General features: G+C 37.1%; 1 protein-coding gene across 1 annotated transcript; it reads right to left on the bottom strand.

Moving 5' to 3' along the window:
• Positions 1-1115: 1115 nt before the first annotated feature.
• LOC120151690 lies at positions 1116-3677 on the bottom strand. The gene has a single exon (XM_039164073.1). The coding sequence runs from the start codon at positions 3675-3677 to the stop codon at positions 1116-1118; it is 2562 nt and encodes an 853-aa protein (XP_039020004.1).
• Positions 3678-20343: the final 16666 nt, after the last annotated feature.

The raw sequence follows: 20343 nt of genomic DNA, 5'->3' as shown, positions 1-20343 counted from the left end.
GTAACAATACTAAACTCTTTCTTTTCTCACATCTTTTATTTCCTTAGAAATAAGAACACCCATAAAGAATACTGGAAATTGAAAGGAAGATAGAAAATACCAAAAAAATAGTTCTTTGTTTTCTATTGCTTCCACGGTTTTTGAATACAATGGTGAGACTCCTTGTAACTTTTCTTGCTTGTATTCGAATGCTAGAAAAAAATGCCTAGTTTGTATTGCTTGCCTCCAAAGAATTATGGTCGAGAGATCCCTACAAACAAATATTTCTCTCTGTTTTATAGCTGATGGCTCTAGGGTTTTTTTTCGTGCTTCTGTCCTTTCCTTAATTGTTGATGCGTATTTTTTTTCCTGCTCTTTCCCTTTCTGTTTGTGGATGCATCGCTGGTATCTTTTTTTTTTGGCCCAGGAATCAGTTTTGGTTATTTTGTTGCAGGTACAGACGAAACGGTTGAAGAGGAACAACTGGCTTCTTGTGGCATCATTGGGGTAATCTTGACTTGATCCAACGGTCAGCACAGTGTGGCGCTGGAACATCCAACAGAGAACTCTAATGAGTTTAGGGTTCTCACTAGTGGGCTAGAATATTTGGGCTTGACATTGATCCAGGCTTGCTTCAATTTGGCATGGGTCTGCTCCAATTTTGTCTCCATTTGGACTGAGTGTAGTGTTACTTTGTAATTGGGCCTTGTAAAAAAATAAAATATTTAATTAGTATTATGTTAAAGTTCAATTGATATATGTACATATTTAATATTAATAATTTATTTATACTCTATATAATAATAATACGTATAACATATAAATACCCTAACAATTTATATAATTAAACAATATTAATTAATAAATCTAACTAATATAAATATAATTACTTAAATATAAAAACCCAATTGAAACTCGAGTATAAACCCTGGACAAAATGAGCTTCTACATTGTCCTGTTGAGAAACGAAAATTATATATAATCTTATAATTCTTATTGAAACTGAAACAAAGAGAGCGACAATAATTCTGGTTGTACTTCTAACATTATTGATTCTGGCATGAATCTAGAAAACAGGATAACGATATTACAATACTTTAATACCGCAAACTGCAGATGTCTGCTTAGTTTGGAGATTAATGCTTCTTGTTTTTCCAGTTCTGCTGGATGTAGACTCTAACTGCACATATAATCATCGTTATCGGACCGAGAACCCTGGGAAGCATTAGATATGTTGAGTTTGAACTCGAGACTTGAAATCTTTCAACTTTGGCATTTATAACAGGATCCACTATGTAGTTCAAAAAGTGCACGAGGAGCCTAATTAAAGTCAATCCAAGGTAATAGGCTTCCTTCAAGGATTTACCAGGCATTGCCATCAATCCATTGCTAATAATCTGAGGAAGCAGAAAGTAGTTTTGTAGAAAATAAACTAAAACCTCCATTGCACCCATCCGAGTTTGCAATATTTGCTGCCCATTTCTTGGTTCATGCATGTCGTTTTCAATATTTAGCTGTTGTACTTGTACATCAGGATTATATCCAGCAACAAGCCAAATAAGAAACCCGAAAGTGTATATAGCCATGCTACTCAACAATACCCTTTTCTCTCTAGAACCGTATCTTGGGTTAGAGGAACCTTGGAAGAGCGTCTTACTTCTAGATTCGGTTACCACATTGAAAAGTCTTGCAGTAAGTAGTATGACAACCAGCAAAAGAGCCCTTTCGAAACTTTGTAGGAATTTCAACATTCCATACTCATGTTGATCACTAGGCAATGCATTGTAAGCTTCGGGTTCCATTGATTTCAGTATGACTTTGCCACCATAGATCAGTGGAAGGCTATATCCAAGGAACTGAAAAGCAATCATGGTAGTAGAAATGTAAGGAGCGATATCTGCGGTTACCTTCATGTATGAGAGTTGGTTCCATATGATTGCAATCGATACTGTGAGCAGTACAATGCCTACAATCACCACCAAGTATGCTCGATTTGCAGCTGCTTTCAAATAATCTGGATATTGAGTCAAACGAGCATGAATGGTAATCAAGCTAAAGTAGAGAGGATCGTATTCTTTTCTTTGGCTACTGAAGGTGATCTCGGCAATTGGTTTTTTCCACCATTGTAAGTTTACAGGTGGATACTGAATTTTCACTGATATAAGACAATCTTGGCCTCGTTCAATGCTGACACTTGCCACCGAAGCCTTCCTACATCCAATCAAATGCATCTCACCCATAATAGGATCATATACACCTTCCAGGTACAATTCAGAGATATTCTTGTAAGTTGTTTGCTTGTATTCTCTCATGTTGCTGAAAGCGAGATGCATCGACACATTCCAGAACCTGCAGCTTGTGAGATCATCTTTTGAAATGTCTGGTTTCCTACAGAGATTTCCCTTCACAAAATTGGGTTCAGACCATCCAGATAATGGACCCAAAGAAAGTACCTGAATAGTCAAGACTCGGGATTCCGGTCCAGCAATCAGTTGACCATCTGGGACTGCATAGCCAACTAATGCAAGGTCTTCGGCCAATATGCTTAGCTGAGCAAACGGGTCTTCTCCATCTTTTAGAGCTGGATACAGGAAGAGCCACTGCTTGGCAATGTTTAGAATTTGATAAGATAGAGTTACCTTTTGGAATGCACTGACCAAATTGATCTTGGAATAATTGTAAGGTAAATATTCCGTGAAATCTCTTGCGCCTATGCCTTTCCTTGCATTGAAATATAAAGGATTGTCTAGAGCTATATCCTTTTTCACATTGATTATGGTTCCAAACAAAAAGCTTCTCTGATTAATGGAAAATGATTGTGGAGAGTACATTGCAATCACATAGTCACATCCTTCGGATCCCATGTCGACTGTCCCTTGACATCCAACCATGAAAAGCTGTCCAGAAGAAGAATTCCATATACCCTCAGTGGCCAAAGTCGAACCAGAAAGGCCGGTTCTTAATCTTTCGAAATATTGAAAGCTTCCTTTGGTAAATGCTCTCAGCACTGCAGAAACATTTGCAATGTCGGTTCTGTTAGGATCCTGCTCGCATTTGACATGTTGGAAAATGAACTCAACATTGTCATAGCTCAAATCACCACCAGCATCCATCTCATTCCCGAGCATGAAAGGGCCTAAGTTGCCATGGATCTGGAGCTTATGGCTACTGCTGAACCTGTAATTTGGAGCAATACTTGAAAATATTTCTCTATATTCATAGTCAAGTACCGCGCAGAAGTCTCTAGCAGTAAACATCTGGACACCACCTTCCATCATTTCATCTTGGTAAGGGGGAGGATCAAAAGTTGTAGACTGTAGCAATTCTGAACTAAATTGATATTTCGAGTGGCCATTCATTTGAGAAGATATATAAACTTTACTGAAGTACCTTGGCCCTCCTTGTGTATTGAGACTTAACATTTCTCCCCGGATTGCTCTTTTTGTCAATTTGAAGATTTTAGGATACCGTAGAACAAGCAAAACTTGATCATCTTGCAAGAAACGAATATGGCGGCGGTTGTACCTTGGAATTTGGCTGTTTTGCTCCGAGAATACATCATATTCACATGTATCAGTACAAGGTAAGATTGAAGCTGAACTTCCTACCAAACACATCAAACGCTCTCCTCCATTCTCTTCGGTCTCCATATAAACCCCTTCGAAAACAATGTTCACAACAGATGAGCCTGGATTCATCATCGTAGGATCTAAGATGACCCATCAGAAAATGAGCTATCCCTGAATATGCCTATGGATAGAACCCCTCCAAGACTTACTGTGTTGTTAAGTTGGTGGATAGAATTGACATCCTTCACCTCAAAGGAGGCCAACTTAAGGAAATTTGTGCCAATGGTTCCATTGTCATCAAATTGTATCAATGGAGCCCCATCAGTTTCCTGCTCCCAATCTCCAAGAGAGAAGGAGAGTTCATTCTTGTATCTACTACTTCCCCTGTTGTAATCCGGTTTCAGTTCAAAGGCTGAGGCTAGAAAAGGGCTGCAATGCTTTTGAATATCAGTAGACCGGTTGTACGCAAAGACCAATGAAGAATCAGGACGGATCATGTCCATTTCAGAAGGCTCTATAAAAGCATTTATTAGAACTGACAACTGTACCAACATCCAGAGAAGAAGAACGAAATGTTGAACCTTCATTGCAGGAGAGTTGATAAGACCAGCCCCCAGTTCTTTTATGCTTAAATAGTTGATAGAACATGAATATAAGTTTAGGGTAGCCAAAGAAAGTCAAATGATCAGAAATAATATTTCTGATGCATCAGCTGTGGATGGTACTGACAAGATACCAGCAAATATTCTCAAAGGCTGAATATAGAGTAGTGGCCTAGTGGGTGTTAAAATTGGATCGAAAGGAAGGTGATGAAGCATCTTTTATGGTGGCAAGTTTGAATATTAATACACAACAGCTACTTAAATTGCCATGTTCTTGGTAACAGACAAAACCCAAAGTGGCATTAGAAATATATGGTAGTTAGGAGTCCCAAGTTTTAATATTGCGTATACTTTGGTGGGGGGGGGGGGGGGTGAGAATTATGAGTAGTTTAGGTATTGAATCAAAAAATAGTGCATGATAAAATTCTGATTCGAGGTCGGTCCCCAAAACTTTACAATCTTTTCAATTGAGTCTCAAAATCTAAAATTTTAATTTTGAGGCATTACATGCCTAAAGGAACAATGACGATGTACATGTTTTTGTAACAATTACATTTTTATTGCTTGTTATCATGCTTCTTGTAACAACCCAAAAAAAAAAATAGTTCAATCGGTGTAATTTGGTGAAATTTAATGACTAAAAATTAAAAGTTTTCAAAATTTATAGGTCATTTTAGAAGTTGAAGAAAATTCAGGGACCAAACCCTGAATTCCTCCAAGAAGTGTCGACAGGCTTGTATTATAAGCGTGTTTTCTGATTGAAATCAGAAAACACATTCTTTATTTGCTTAAACTTTCTTCCTCTCGTACCTCTACTTTCAAGCTCAATTCCGACGCCGTCCGACTTCCAATCGTAAAATTGAAACCACCATCGTGTTCATCGTCGACCCGTGAACAAAACCCAGTAAACCAATTTTAGCGAAACGCTGCCAAACGCCGTGAATTTCGAGTCAAAGTATCGACGTTTTTTTAGCACCACCGCCGGGAAAATCTTAAATTCATATCCGATTGTTGATCGGTTTTCAACACCTCCCGCACCATCGTGTTCCTGGTGTCGTTCCGTGTCCGACGGTGTCGTCCTTGTCTCCGTAGGCGACGACGTTTGTGAGAGGTGGAGCGGTCAAAGATTCAGCCGAGTTGAAATCGAGCTCTCCACCGTTAAAAAATTTGAACCGAGGTTGGTAAGTGACTCAAAATCGCTTAAAATAATTTTGAAAATTTTTGCAGGAATTTTTGGAAACCAGAGGAGGTCTCACGCGCCCCCACGCGCCGCCCCTGCGCGTGGGGAAAGATGCGAATGGCTGGGTGATGTTGTGACCGGTTTCACCGGCGGTTTGACCGGTCTGAACCGGGTTGATCGGTCTGACCCGACCCGACCGTTGACCCAACCCGACCCAGTGACATTCTGGGAATTATTTTGAAAAAGGTGACATTCTGGGAATTATTTTGAAAAATATGACATTCAGGGAATTATTTTGAAAAAAAAATGGCATTAAATTATTTTGGAAAAAGGTACATTTTGGGAATTATTTTGAAAAAGGAGACATTTTAGGAATTTTCGAATGTGGACTATTGAACCCCTTTGACCGGCTTTAAACAGCCATTAAACGACCTTTGATTTTATTCGAGTATACCTATTCTGACATTGGTCAACGTGCCAAATCCGTTTCTGAAGTCCGTTTCGCCAAATTCGAACCCGAAGGCCTCCAAATCATCAGTCAAACCCGTTGACTTTGAATTTGACCAAGAATTTGAATTTTTGAAAAGTCATACTTTATGTTTTTCGATGTCCTGATTCCGATTCCGTAATTCGTTTGGTCAAATTCAGACTCAAAATTCTCCAAATTAATAGTCAAACCCGAAAATACTTATATACTTAAGAATTTTAGCTTTGATCAATTAAGTAAGACTTGTGGTTGATAAATTATTATTGTTTGAAGGTACAAGAGACTCTCCGGATCGTTCGAAAGCTCGTCCCAACTCTTCTAGATCAGTTAAACCACGTGTGCCAGTATTCACCCGTAAGACCCGTAAATTTTATGATTTTAGAGATTAATTATGTTACCCATTAGTAATATAGTGTTATTATAAATTAGGTTCAAAAACTGTAGCAGAGCGTGCTGAGACCAGCAATCAGTAGATCTACTACTTGAACCTACTATCAAGGTGTGTTCCCTATTTATTACTGAACTATTTTATTTGTTTTAATATGTGGTACACTGAATTCTTTGGTTATTGTTTTATTGATGCACCGATTTAATGTGATAGTTTATGGATTATGACCGCTATCTGATTTTGTTTTGAAATGGTATATGATTACCATGTTTATGGATTTATGGAATTTATGTCACGGTGCAATTGAATTTTTGGAATACGAATTTATAAAGTATAGCCCTGATCAAGCTGGAAAATTTTACGGATCTAATGTGACTCTTAGGTAGGCTCTGCGGCCCTGAGATCATTCTCGGGTAGGCCCTGCAGCCCTAAGATGTGTTCTTAGGTAGGCCCCATGACCCCGAAATCTATCTTGGGTAGGCTCTCAGGCCTTAAGATGTTCCATTAGGATAACTCTTTTATGGGATTTACTGTAGTATAATTTTTATGAGATTTACTGGACTATGATTTGTTTAGTGTACCTATCATGATTTTATAGTAATTTTGGGACACACTGAGCCTAGTTCACTTTTCGAAAATGTTTTCCCCTTTCAGATACTGTTGGTTAGATTCCTGATTGAGCACTTGGAGGATCAACATATCTCTTGAAGTATATCATATTGTAATGATTTATCTTTTAAGTTTACACTATTTTGGTAACATGGGCCTTATTTTAAAGTATTAGATTTTATAATGATTACTCTTTTGCTATATATATTTTGATTTATTGTAAATTTGGATTTTTAAGACATGTTTAAATTAATTTGTATTTTTATAGTATAAATTATTATAATTTCATAAACGTCATTTATAATGTGATTTTATCATGATTGAATAATGGTTTCGGAACAATATCTTTAAGAATCATGAATGTGATTCACTAGACTTAGTCGAAATACATAGACCGGGTCTAGGGGGTTACATTTAATTGGTATAAGAGCTTTTGGTTTTTAAACCTCGGACTGTGTATGAGTCCAAATTGAAAATATGGTTTTGAAATATTTTACAAAACCTGTTGTTAAGGCCATGTCTCAAAGTTTTTACGATTTTAATTGTGTTTGAGACTCCAAGTTCTTATCTAACCTTAAGTTTTATCTTCTGTAGTAAACTAGAGATCTACTAAAATGAGTGCTAGACGTGGACGTCAAACTAGCCGAGGACGAGGTCGAGTGGCTAGATTTGTAGACCCAATCGACGAGATTCGAGTAGATCCCCCACCTCCGACAAGTGATTCTGCTCATAAGACCCCGACAAATTTACCTCCTGCTGCTGGGATTGGCATGACTACACCGATCAGGGGAGCAACCGATAGTGAGCCTGATTCTACCAGAGTTGTATTTGATGAGAATTTTGGTAGACAATTTTTACAGTTGATTCAAGGAGCGGTCAGAGCTGCTGGTGCTGGATCCGAGGTGCATATTTCTCAAACTCTGATCGCCGATGGGGTCAGGACTTTTGGAGGACAACTTGGAGGAATTCCTACTGAAGCAGAAGATTGGCTTCAAGATACAGAAAGACGCATGGATCAGTTGGGTTTTGACCCAACTAAGAGATATTTGGGGTAGTAGCGATGTTATATGGCAATGCCCACACCTGGTGGGAGTCAGTGACCAGTAGTGTTCCTACCGATCGTTTGACATGGGATTTCTTTAAGGAGCGCTTTCGGAGCCGATTCCTGGGGGAGCGTTACTTAGTCCAGAGGCGAAAGCAGTGTCAGGACTTGGTTCAGGGTGATATGACTGTTTTAGAGTATGAGATAGAGTTATTAAAATTGTTAAAGTATATAATCAGTCTGGTGCCTACCGAGAGAGATCGATGCCGTAAATTTGCCCTCGGACTCATACACGAGCTACGTAGGCAGGTGGTAGCCCTTCAAGATGAGATTTTTGGTGAGCAGAGCCAAGGATGCTGAGGAGATAGAGACTTTAGCTTCTGGTAGAGAGCGTGTTGATCAGGAGCGATCTAGGAAATCTTTTGGCCCTACTGAATCATCCGCATAGTCCGGTAAGAGGATTCGTACTTCAGCCCCTCAGAGGAGAAATACACGCTTCAGGCATGCAGCATCATCACCTTCAGTTGTTAGTAGAGGTGGTTCTTCGGTTCCGTTTCAAGTGCCTTATTGTGACTTTTGTGGTAAATGGCACATGGGAGAGTGTTATAGGAAGACCGGAGCATGTTTTCATTGTGGATCTAGTGGTCATTTTCAGAGGGATTGTCCTCAACTAGCTTCGTCTGAGCGGACCGCTACCCAAACTCTTGTGCATTCACAGACTACAATACAGACTCCAATTAGAGATTGTAGCCAAGTAAAGGCTCGTGGTTCAGCGTCCAGGACAGACAGTAGAGACCGACCTCAGCAGAATAGAGGACCAACAATTTCTGAGGCTAGATTGCCAGCTTTGGTTTACGCCACTAGACGTCGGGATGATAGAGATGAGCCTGAGGTTATTGCAGGTACATTTACTATTTATTCTATTCCATACTTTGCATTACTGGACAATGGCTCCACCCACTCCTATGTATCGAGTTCAGTATCTCGAAACCTTCAGATTCTGATCGAGAACACTAATAATACTGTTACGGTTACGAGTCCAGTAGGACAGGCAGTATTAGTGAATAAAGTATTTCGACGTTGTCCTCTGGAGGTTCAGGGAGAAATTTTTCTCGCTGATCTTATGGAGCTTCCTTTAGAAGAGTTCGATCTAATTCTTGGGATGGATTGGTTGAATAAACACAAGGTAAATCTGGATTGCGAAAACAAGCGAGCTACTCTGAAGACTTCAGATGGTCGGATTGTTATGTTAATTGGTGAACGGCGTGGCTATCTCTCCAATATTGTTTCAGCTATGAAAATTGATCGTATGATCAGGAATGGGTATGAGACTTTCATTGCCTGTATTTTGAACACTAAAGGTTCCTTGTCCACGATCGAGGAGATTCATACAGTTAGCGAGTTTTCTGATGTTTTTTCAGAGGAGCTGCCTGGGTTACCTCCTGATAGAGAGGTAGAGTTCGAGATTGAGACTTATCCGAGATCTTCACCTATTTCTATGGCATCTTATCGCATGGCTCCAAAGGAACTTAAGGAGTTAAAGGTCCAATTGCAAGAATTATTCGATCGAGGATTTATTCGGCATTGTACCTCACCCTGGGGAGCTCCAGTTTTGTTTGTGAAAAAGAAAGATAGGTCGCCAAGGCTATGTATTGACTATCGGAAGTTGAACAAGAATAAGTACCCATTACCCAGGATTGACGACTTATTTGATCAGTTGTGAGGAGCTATTGTATTCTCTAAGATTGATATTCGTTCGGGGTATTACCAATTGAAAGTTAAGTGGTCTGATGTTGCAAAAACATCCATTCGCACTAGATATTGTCATTATGAATTCTTAGTAATGCCTTTTAGTTTGACGAACGCTCCCACAGATTTTATGGATTTGATGAATCGTGTGTTTCAGCCATATTTGGATCAATTTGTGGTTGTCTTTATTGATAATATTTTGGTATATTCTCGGACGGAAGTAGAATATGTCGAGCATTTGAAGATCGTTCTACAAACCTTGAGAGAGCATTGTCTATATGTCAAACTAAGCAAGTGTGAGTTTTGGCTTCAAGAAGTGTAGTTTTTGGGGCACATTATTTCTGCGCGAGGTATTCAGGTCGATCCAAGCAAGATCGAGGCTATTGTGAATTGGAAATGACCCAAGAATGTCTCTGAGATCCACAGTTTCTTGGGCTTGGCCGGATATTATCGATATTTTGTCGAGGGTTTCTCGATCATGACTCCTCATTTGTCAAAGCTGTTAAGGAAGAACGTGCCGTTTGACTGGGGAGAAGCACAACAAGAGAGCTTTGAGAAATTAAAGGCGGTTTTGACTCAAGCACCAGTGTTGATTCAACCAGAGTCCAGGAAGGATTTTACAGTGTATAGTGATGCTTCACACTCAGGACTTGGCTGTGTTCTAATGCAGGAAGGTAAGGTGGTGGCTTATGCATCCTGTCCACTGTGACCACATGAGTGTAATTATCCAACTCATGATTTGGAGTTAGGAGCAATGATTTTTTCCTTGAAGATTTGGAGACACTATCTTTACGGAGAGAAGTGTTATATTTTCACTGATCATAAGAGCTTAAAGTATCTTCTGACCCAGAAGGAGATTAATTTGAGACAATGACGCTGGCTAGAGCTTCTAAAGGATTATGATTGCGTGATTGATTATCACCCTGGTAAAGCTAACATCGTGGCGGATGCTTTGAGTCGAAAGGCGGTATCGGAGTTGAGGTCTTTAATGGCCATGATGAATTTATATGACGATGGCACTTTGTTAGCAGAATTACAAGTTAAGCCGACTTTGGTTGATGAAATTAAAGTTATGCAACCCCTTGATAGCTCCTTGCTATCCATCTTTGAGCAAGTAGAGCAGAGGACAAGCTCAGATTACGCCCTTGATCATGATGAAGTTTTATGCTTTAAGGGTCGATATTGTGTACCTGATGATGCTGAGTTGAGGTAGATTATTCTTAATGAAGCTCACAGTAGTCCATATGCTATGCACCCCGGTGGAGATAAGATGTACCGGAATTTGAGGGAGAGGTATCATTGGGTCGGTATTAAGAAGGACATCTCGGATTTTGTGGCTACGTGTTTGACTTGTCAGCAAGTTAAAGCAGAGCATCAACATCCATCAGGTTTGTTACAGCCTATCAAGATTCCTGAAGGGAAATGGGAGCGTATTACTATGGATTTTGTTACCGGATTACCTATGACTCCTTCGAAAAAGGATTCAGTGCGGGTGATTGTGGACAGGCTTACAAAGTCAGCTCACTTCATTCCTGTGCGGGTAAATTATACTTTGGACAAGTTGGCGAGATTGTATATTTCGGAGATTGTTAGATTGCATGGTGTTCCATTGTCTATTATTTCTGATCGAGATCCGAGATTTAGTTCGAGATTTTGGAAGGCGCTACATACGGCTTTGGGAACAAGATTGGATTATAGTACATCCTTTCACCCACAAAACTGATGGTCAATCTGAGAGAGTGATTCAGATTCTGGAGGATGTGTTGCGGCTTTGCGTAATTGATTTTCATGGTAGCTGGGAGAACTTTTTGCCATTGGCTGAATTTCCTTACAATAACAGTTATCAGACCAGCATTCGTATGGCACCCTACGAAGCACTCTATGGGCGTAAATGTCGCACTCCAATTTGTTGGACTGAGTTACGTGAAAGGAAGACGTTGGGACCTGAGTTAATATACGAGACGGAAGACACAGTCAAATTGATTCGTGACTGTCTGAAACAGGCATTTGATAGACAGAAGTCTTATGCAGATCAAAGGAAGAAAGATATTCAGTTTGAAGTTAGAGATCAGGTCTTTTTAAAAGTATCGCCCTGGAAGAAAGTATTGAGATTCGGGCGTAAGGGTAAATTGAGTCCAAGATTTATTAGACCATTTCGCATTTTGAAGAGGTTAGGACGTGTTGCATATCAGCTTGAATTGTCTCCTGAGCTCAATCATATTCATGATGTCTTTCATGTGTCAATGTTGAGGCGATATCGTCCAGATCCAGGTCACATCATTCAGGTTGAAGAGGTAGAGTTGAGACATGAATTGTTATATGAGGAGGAGCCCATTCAGATCTTGGAAAGTAATGAGCGAGTTCTTCGGAATAGACGTATCCCGATGGTAAAAGTTCAATGGAGTAACCGAGGCCCCTCTGAAGCTACTTGGGAGACATTGGAGTCAATGGAGGCTCAGTTTCCTCAACTATTCTCATAAGGTAAATTTCAAGGACGAAATTTCTTGTAGAGGGGGAGAATTGTAACAACCCGAAAAAAAATATATTTAAATCGGTGTAATTTGGTGACTAAATTAAAAGTTTTCAAAACTTATAGGCCATTTTAGAAGTTGAAGGAAATTCAGGGACCAAGCCCTGAATTCCTCCAAGGAGTGTCGGCAGGCTTGTATTATAAGCGTGTTTTCTGATTAAAATCAGAAAACACATGCTTTATTTGGTTAAACTTTCTTCCTCCCGTACCTCTACTTTCAAGCTCAATTCCGACGCCGTCCGACTTCCAATCGTAAAATTGAAACCACCATCGTGTTCATCGTTGACCCGTGAACAAAACCCAGTAAACAAATTTTAGCGAAACGCTGCCAAACACCGTGAATTTCGAGTCAACGTATCGATGTTTTGTTTAGCACCACCACCGGGAAAATCTTAAATTCATCTTCGATCGTTGATCAGTTTTTGAAACCTCCCGCACCATCGTGTTCCTGGTGTCGTTCCGAGTCCGACGGTGTTGTCATTGTCTCCGTAGGTGGCGGCGCGTGTGGGAGGTGGAGCGGTCAAAGATTCGACTGAGTTGAAATCGAGCTCTCCACCGTTCAAAAATTTGAACCGAGGTTGGTAAGTGACTCAAAATTGCTTAAAATAATTTTTGGAAATTTTTATAGGAATTTTTGGAGACCGGAGGAGGTCTTACGCGCCCCCACGCGTAGGGAAAGATGCGAATGGCTGGGTGATGTTATGACCGGTCCAAACCGGTCTGAACCGGGTTGACAGGTCTAAACCGACCCGTTGACCGACCCGACCCGATCGTTGACCCGACCCGACCCAGTGACATTTTGGGAATTATTTTGAAAAAGGTGACATTCTGACATTTTCGATTTTGTTCGACCTTTAAACGACCTTTGATTTTGTTCGAGTATACCTATTCTAACATTTTCGACGTGCCGAATCCGTTTCCGAAGTTCGTTTCGCCAAATTCGAACCCGAAGGCCTCCAAATTATCAGTCAAACCCGTTGACTTTGATTTTGACCAAGAATTTGAATTTTCGAAAAGTCATACTTTATGTTTTTCGACGTCCTGATTCCGATCCCGTAATCCGTTTGGTCAAATTCAGACTCGAAATTCTCCAAATTAATAGTCAAACCCGGAAAATGCTTATATACTTGAGAATTTTAGCTTTGATCAATTAAGTAAGACTTGGGGTTGATAAATTATTATTGTTTGAAGGTACAAGAGACTCTTCGGATCGTTCGACAGCTCGACCCATCTCTTCTAGATCAGTTAAGCCACGTGTGCCAGTATTCACACGTAAGACCCGTAAATTTTATGATTTTAGAGATTAATTATGTTACCAATTAGTAATATAGTGTTATTATAAATTAGGTTCGAAAACTGTAGCAGAGCGTGGTGAGACCAGCAATCAGTAGATCTACTACTTGAACCTATTATCGAGGTGTGTTCCCTATTTATTACTGAATTGTTTTATTTGTTTTAATATGCGGTACACTGAATTCTTTGGTTACTGTTTTATTGATGCACCAATTTAATCTGATGGTTTATGGATTATGACCGCTATCTGATTTTGTTTTGAAATGGTATATGATTACCATGTTTATGGATTTATGGAATTTATGTCACGGTGCAATTGAATTTTTGGAATACGAATTTATAAAGTACAGCCCTGATCAAGCTGGAAAATTTTACGGACCTAATGTGACTCTTAGCTCTGCGGCCCTGAGATCATTCTCGGGTAGGCCCTGCGGTCCTAAGATGTGTTCTTAGGTAGGCCCCACGGCCCCGAAATCTATTTTGGGTAGGCTCTCAGGCCCTAAGATGTTCCCTTAGGATAACTCTTTTATGAGATTTACTATAGTATAAGTTTTATGAGATTTACTGGACTATGATTTGTTTAGTGTACCTATCATGATTTTATAGTAATGTTGGGACACACTGAGCCTAGCTCACTTTTCGAAAATGTTTTTCCCTTTCAGATACTGTTGGTTAGATTCCTGATTGAGCACTTGGAGGATCAACATATTTCTTGAAGTATATCGTATTGTAATGATTTATCTTTTAAGTTGACACTATTTTGGTAACATGGGCCTTATTTTAAAGTATTGGATTTTATAATGATTACTCATTTTCTATTTATATTTGGTTTATCGTAAATTTGGATTTTTAAGACATGTTTAAATTAATTTGTATTTTTATAGTATAAATTATTATAATTTCATAAACTTTATTTATAATGTGATTTTATCATGATTGAATAATAGTTTCGGAACAATATCTTTAAGAATCATGAATGTGATTCACTAGACTTAGTCGAAACGCATAGACCGGGTCTAGGGGGTTACACTTCTATATATGTTTATATACAATGAAGTAATTTAAATCATATAAAAGACAATAAATTAGGACAACTCACTCACTTAAAAACATAATTATTAATTTCTGTATAAATTATTAATTATCAATTACCTATTCCATTAAAATAATACCAATCACTCTTTCTTGTGGTTTTTTGTTGTTTCGTGGTTTTAGATATGAAGGAAATTTAGGTTGCCGAAGGTTGAGATGAAAACTGACAAATGCAAAATAAAATTAATTTGAACAACTTAACGTGTTAAAAATCTAGTTGTTGATTTCTATATAAATGCTCAATTACAAAATACCATCTCATTTAAAAAAAATCGGTAGTATCTTGTGTGGTTTTTGGTGTTTGATGTTTTTAGAGATGAAAAAAAATGTTTAGGACGCCAAAAGTTTGAGATGGTAAACTGGAAATGAAAACAATCTTCTTTTGTAGGATTGAATTGTATCTCTTTCTAGAATTGAAATTATATTTTAGGGTAAATTACAAATTTCATAACTGAATTTTCATGCGATTTCTATTTTACTCACCGTACTTTCAAAATTTTCAATTTGCTAGCTCAACTTTATAAATTGAGTTTTTTTTATCACTCTGACGTTAAACTTCTCATGCCACAGATGCTATTACAGGTTAGAAAAAAATAAAGGATAAATTACAAATTTGATAACTGATCTTTCATATGATTCCTATTTCAATAACCGTACTTTCAAAAATTTCAATTTTGCTCACTCTGTTGTTAAACTTCTCATCGTCAACGATCGTCCACTGCTGCCCTCATCGTCGAACCCATCTCTGGCCAGCGGTGACTCCCACCACCACCTCCAACAGTACCAGCGTTGCCTCTTGATCAAAGCCCTGCCCTACATCGTAAAATCATAGGAAATCATTTGATGACTCGCCATTGATCTCAATTGTCGTTGGACGATGACCGTTATAGCCAATATCGGTGTGTGCGTCAGGCCACCGTGATCAAAACCCTAGAAGTTGATCGTCAAGGCTCCCTGTCGTTCGTCGCAGAGAAACCGTCGAATGTTCATCGGGAAACCAAATCTTCCCATTGGTTTTCATCAATTTTCGGACACCCTGTCCGTCTATTCGTCTCACCGCCGCCACCGCTGAAATCCTCTCCTCTTTCCGACCAAAACCCAGTCGATTTGCCATTTCATCGTCACTACCTCCGTCGGATGTCCGTTTGTCTAACCCCGACATAGTGACTAAACAAACTCAATCTATAAAGTTGAGTGAGCAAATTGAAAATTTTGAAAGTACGGTGAGTAAAATAGGAATTATATGAAAGTTCAGTTATCGAATTTGTAATTTAACTTATTTTTTTGTAGGATATAAAACGACGACTTTTTTTTGTAGAGATTGCCATGTCATAACACCGTCAGTTATTCAACGATTGAGTGACCGAAACAAGAGTAATTTAAGAGTTGACTGAGCAAATTGAAAATTTTGAAAGTACAGTGAGTAAAATAGGAATCACATGAAAGTTCAATTATCAATTTGTAATTTACCCTATATTTTATTGAACGATGACACTATATACTTGTGTAGGTTTAAGATTGTATCTTGGTGGTTCAATTGTCATATTAGGGACAATGAATCCCACATCCATCATATTTGCATCCAATGAAATAACAAACACCATTTTATCGAACAAGTAGGGAATGCGGATAACTTCAGCACCACATTTAGGGTGCTAGGTTCACTATTTTTTTTAAGCACCAGCCCAACTTTTAGAGAAGCGGACTTGTAGATGACTTAATTTTCATTTTATTCATCTAGACATCCTCAAAATGTCAGACTGATTTTTTTAAAGGTAGTGAATTTAGTACCCTTTGTGGGGCTGAAGTCGCCCTTATTCTCTACTCTCCTGGCAATAGGTGTTTGATGTTTCGTTATATGTAAACATGATGGACGTGGATTAGTTGTTCTCAATATGAAACCTACACCATCAAGCTATAACTTAAACATACACAATAATACATTGCCAATTATTCAATATATATAATGTTAATTCTAGTAACATATACAATTTCAATCCTACCCAAGTAGATTGATTTCATTTGTCATTTTCACCCTCTCAACCTTGAATCCTTGATTTTTTGTTTTGCATTTCTAAAAAACAAAAAACCAAAAGAGAAAATCATTGATATTCTTTAAAATGTGATAGGTAATAGATAATTAAGCATTTATATATATTAAGAATTAATTTTTAATGAGTTGTCAAAATTTATTATATTTTGAATGAATTAACTTTCTTACTCATATATAAACATATATGAAAGTAACAAAATATACAATAAAAATTTAATGTTGTTATGAACATAAAAAAATGTCACGTTCTCTCTCAAAATCCAATTTATTTTCATATAAAATACTTTTAATCATGATAAATTTTGTTTTTTTATCTCTTATTTTTTAAGTTAAATTTTATACTTTGTTTTTATAAATGTCATCATGACAATAGTGATATTATAATTACATCGTAAAATTTAAGGATTGGATGATTTGAACGATTCTAACTCATAGTCTTTATGTATAACACAAATTTATGTATAGATCTTTTAAAGATTGTAATCTTTTATACCAAAAGGTTACTCAATGGTTAGGCTTCTTAGGTTTTGAAAAAAATCTTTAACTAATTTATAAAACACAAAACTATTAGAGTTCATTACTACTTTCAAATTCTAAAGTGCCTTTTCTTTCCCTTCTATTTAGTAATATTTTATACCAAAAGGTTACTCAATGGTTAGACTCCATAGGTTTTGAAAAAATCTTTAACTAATTTATAAAATACATAACTATTAGAGTTCATTACTACGTTCAAATTCTAAAGCGCCTTTTCTTTCCCTTCTTTTTATAAACTTATTTTTTCATTTTTTTTCCATGATATCATTTAGAACCAATCTAAATTTTGAAGATGATATTGTCCTATTTATCAGTGCAGAGAAGATGGGCAAAAATAATATGAAATACATTCTATGATTCTTTGAAACCTTTTGCAGCGACCTTTTTTTAGACCTACTAAAATGCCGCTATATAAATCGATCTTTTTGCAGTATTTTCGGTTCACAAATGCCACTGACTTTTGTGGCATTCGCTTTAGCGAAACGTTTTGCGGGGCTCTAACTAGCGTCAGGAGAGTTTTTAGCGGTACTTAAAAATGCCGTTATAAGTAAAAACCACAACTAAAATTCTGTTTTGCTGTAGTTTTCATAGTTGAGTATTTAGCTTCAAAAAGACATGCCTAATCGGATTCAGAAAAACTAAGGGAATTTTACAGAGGATGAAAACAATTTGAGGATGGGAAGTCATGGAATTACATATGAATAATTTGTGTGCTCCATCTGCATCATATTCGAGGAAGAATATTACTTTGGATCTAATTCTGAAAAAATTTTAGGAACTAGTTATCAAGATAGCTGCACTTGAATAAGTGATGGATTAAATTGTGTTTCAGAGCAAAATGGGTGAACTAAACATCACAATTATATCTTGATAATTACTTTGGTCACCAAAACAATCTAGATTTATATGAAAATTCAACTGTGAAAAAATTAGACTTTTAAAATCTTTGCTACACTATACGATATTGAACGAGTTTTATTGCTTAATAGATCATTGGTAAAATCTACGACATTCATTTATTCTAGAAATTATTAGTTTTTAATTAAGAAATTTTATGTGGATTGATATAATTGAAGTACAAACATGATAATTATACTTTAAGAATTATGTTATTAAATATCATGCCCTAATTCATTTATTATCCAGTACTTTGATTTGATATTTTATATCTTACATATGAAATGTCATTTTAACATGTTATATGATGAAAAGAATTAATTTAATAAGTCAATTTTATATGTTCATATATTTTTATATGATAATCACAATACTTTGATTATTTATGATATTTTTATATATTAAAATGCCTTACTTTAGTTTATATATGTCTCACTAAGTGAATATTTAGCGTGCGATTGTTTCACGCATAGCTAATGAAAGGCGTACAACGTAAGGAGTTAGGCTCGACATTGTTTTTGAGGGTCAGATCAACTACCAGTATCAGTACGACATCTTTTGATGTTTTTAGTATTTCTAGATGGCATGTACCGTTATATAATATGTTGCTCATATATATGAATAGATAAACTACAAGGCGTAAATGATGTTTTTGAATGTTTGGTAGTTTATCAAGTTATATTTATTTTCTAATTGAATGGATTCTAAATTAGGTAGTTTTTAGATGGTTTCACTATGTATACGAAACAATATTGAACTACTAGGTTGCTTGAATTTAAATGTGAAAAATGTTTTTAAATATTATTTTTGATTTTATGCAATTAACTAGTTTTGATGATTATTGTTAAATTGTATTAATTTAAAGAAATAATTTATTTCTGGCTTTTGAATAAGGAATATGTTATAAATGTAATGTGACATCTCTGGATTGTGTTCAAGACCGGATACGAGAAACAGCTGTTACAGAGAATGCCTCGTCAAAAACCTCTTTGCCTAAATGGATGAAAATGGTACACTCTCCTCGACAATACAGAAAAAGTTCCAAGAGAGCAGACTCCAGGCAACCAACCCCCAAAGAACATGACCACATTTGGCAGCAATATTACTTAATAAAATTAAAATGCCAAGGAGCCCACAAAAAAGCACACCTAACGAATACAAAACAACCTGTTAACCCATTGAAAGCAAAATAGAACAGCAGCTAACCAAAGCCAAACACCAAAAAGCCAATCCAGCCAAAGCAATTACTGCTCAAAAGCAAAGCAAAGCAAGAGCCTGCGATATAAGACGTACTACCAAACCACCATGCAAGCTAACCAGAATAATTAAGATAGGTACCACACCCCTTCTCAGAAAATCTGCATTATACGAAACTCAATCAAGCATAGTTACAACTCATCCGAAGACAAGCTTAACTAATAGCAGCATCTGCCTCTATATGAACAAAATTTTGATCCTCCGCTTTATGGAAGTTTACTCAGACTACCTAACTTAACAATACAAAAAACTCCATGCTACTACAATAGTCAATACAATGGATAAGAAGATATGTCAATGTTACACCAACATGCTACAAAAGCTTCTATAAAACTGATCCATCTTTGATACTATCGATGAGGCTCAACATGACACTGAAGATATATACTTCGCAAAAAAATCCTGACGAGTAACAGTTATACGTGTCACAACTTCAGGCGAAGCTCATACGTTGAAAAGCCCACTCCTATGACTTCAGCCAACTCTAAACGAAAGCAATCGCTCTGACGGACATGAAATCAAACCAAATGACATAATCACCTTCAAATAGAGTTCAAAAGTAAAAGAAAAAACCTTACAGTAATTCAAGGAACCTCCAGACCTGATAAAAACCCGAAATAATGAAGACAAGACTTTAGTTTCGATCAAACTCCTCACCTACAAATGAATAGATTGATTTGTAATTGAAAGTAATTAGTTAAAAAACCATAATTGAAGTGCAGTATAAGAGGCCTACTCTACAATTATCTCTCGTCAAACGGTTCAACAACTCTGATTTGAAATTTCTTAATTGAAAAGATAAAGTTGGATATAAGATGCATGGGCTTTGAGGCTCTAGGTAATAATAAAAGTGGTGGGCAAAGTATATGCAAGGCTTCGTGAGCTATAGGATGTGATGTTGAAAGCAAGGTCAAAATGAGATATTAATATAGAGCCAGGGGAGAACGATAGTTGTAAGAACGACGAAGAGGGTGATGATTTTGAAACTTTTTTTCCAGAATTAGTTTAAATGGGTAAAAGTAAGAAATCAAGAAGTATGGTTCCTTACTGGATCTTCAGGGTATATGTAACATCCTAATCCA

Source organism: Hibiscus syriacus, unplaced genomic scaffold, assembly GCF_006381635.1.
Source record: "Hibiscus syriacus cultivar Baekdansim isolate YM2019G1 unplaced genomic scaffold, ASM638163v2 tig00111067_pilon, whole genome shotgun sequence".
NCBI classification, from domain to species: domain Eukaryota; kingdom Viridiplantae; phylum Streptophyta; class Magnoliopsida; order Malvales; family Malvaceae; genus Hibiscus; species Hibiscus syriacus.
The sequence above is the reverse complement of the archived record's forward strand: the minus strand, read 5'-3'. Positions and strand labels throughout refer to the sequence as shown.

What these genes read in the sequence shown, in the direction of transcription:
- LOC120151690 (XM_039164073.1), bottom strand. Translation starts at nt 3,677, where the DNA reads ATGAATCCAGGCTCATCTGTTGTGAACATTGTTTTCGAAGGGGTTTAT.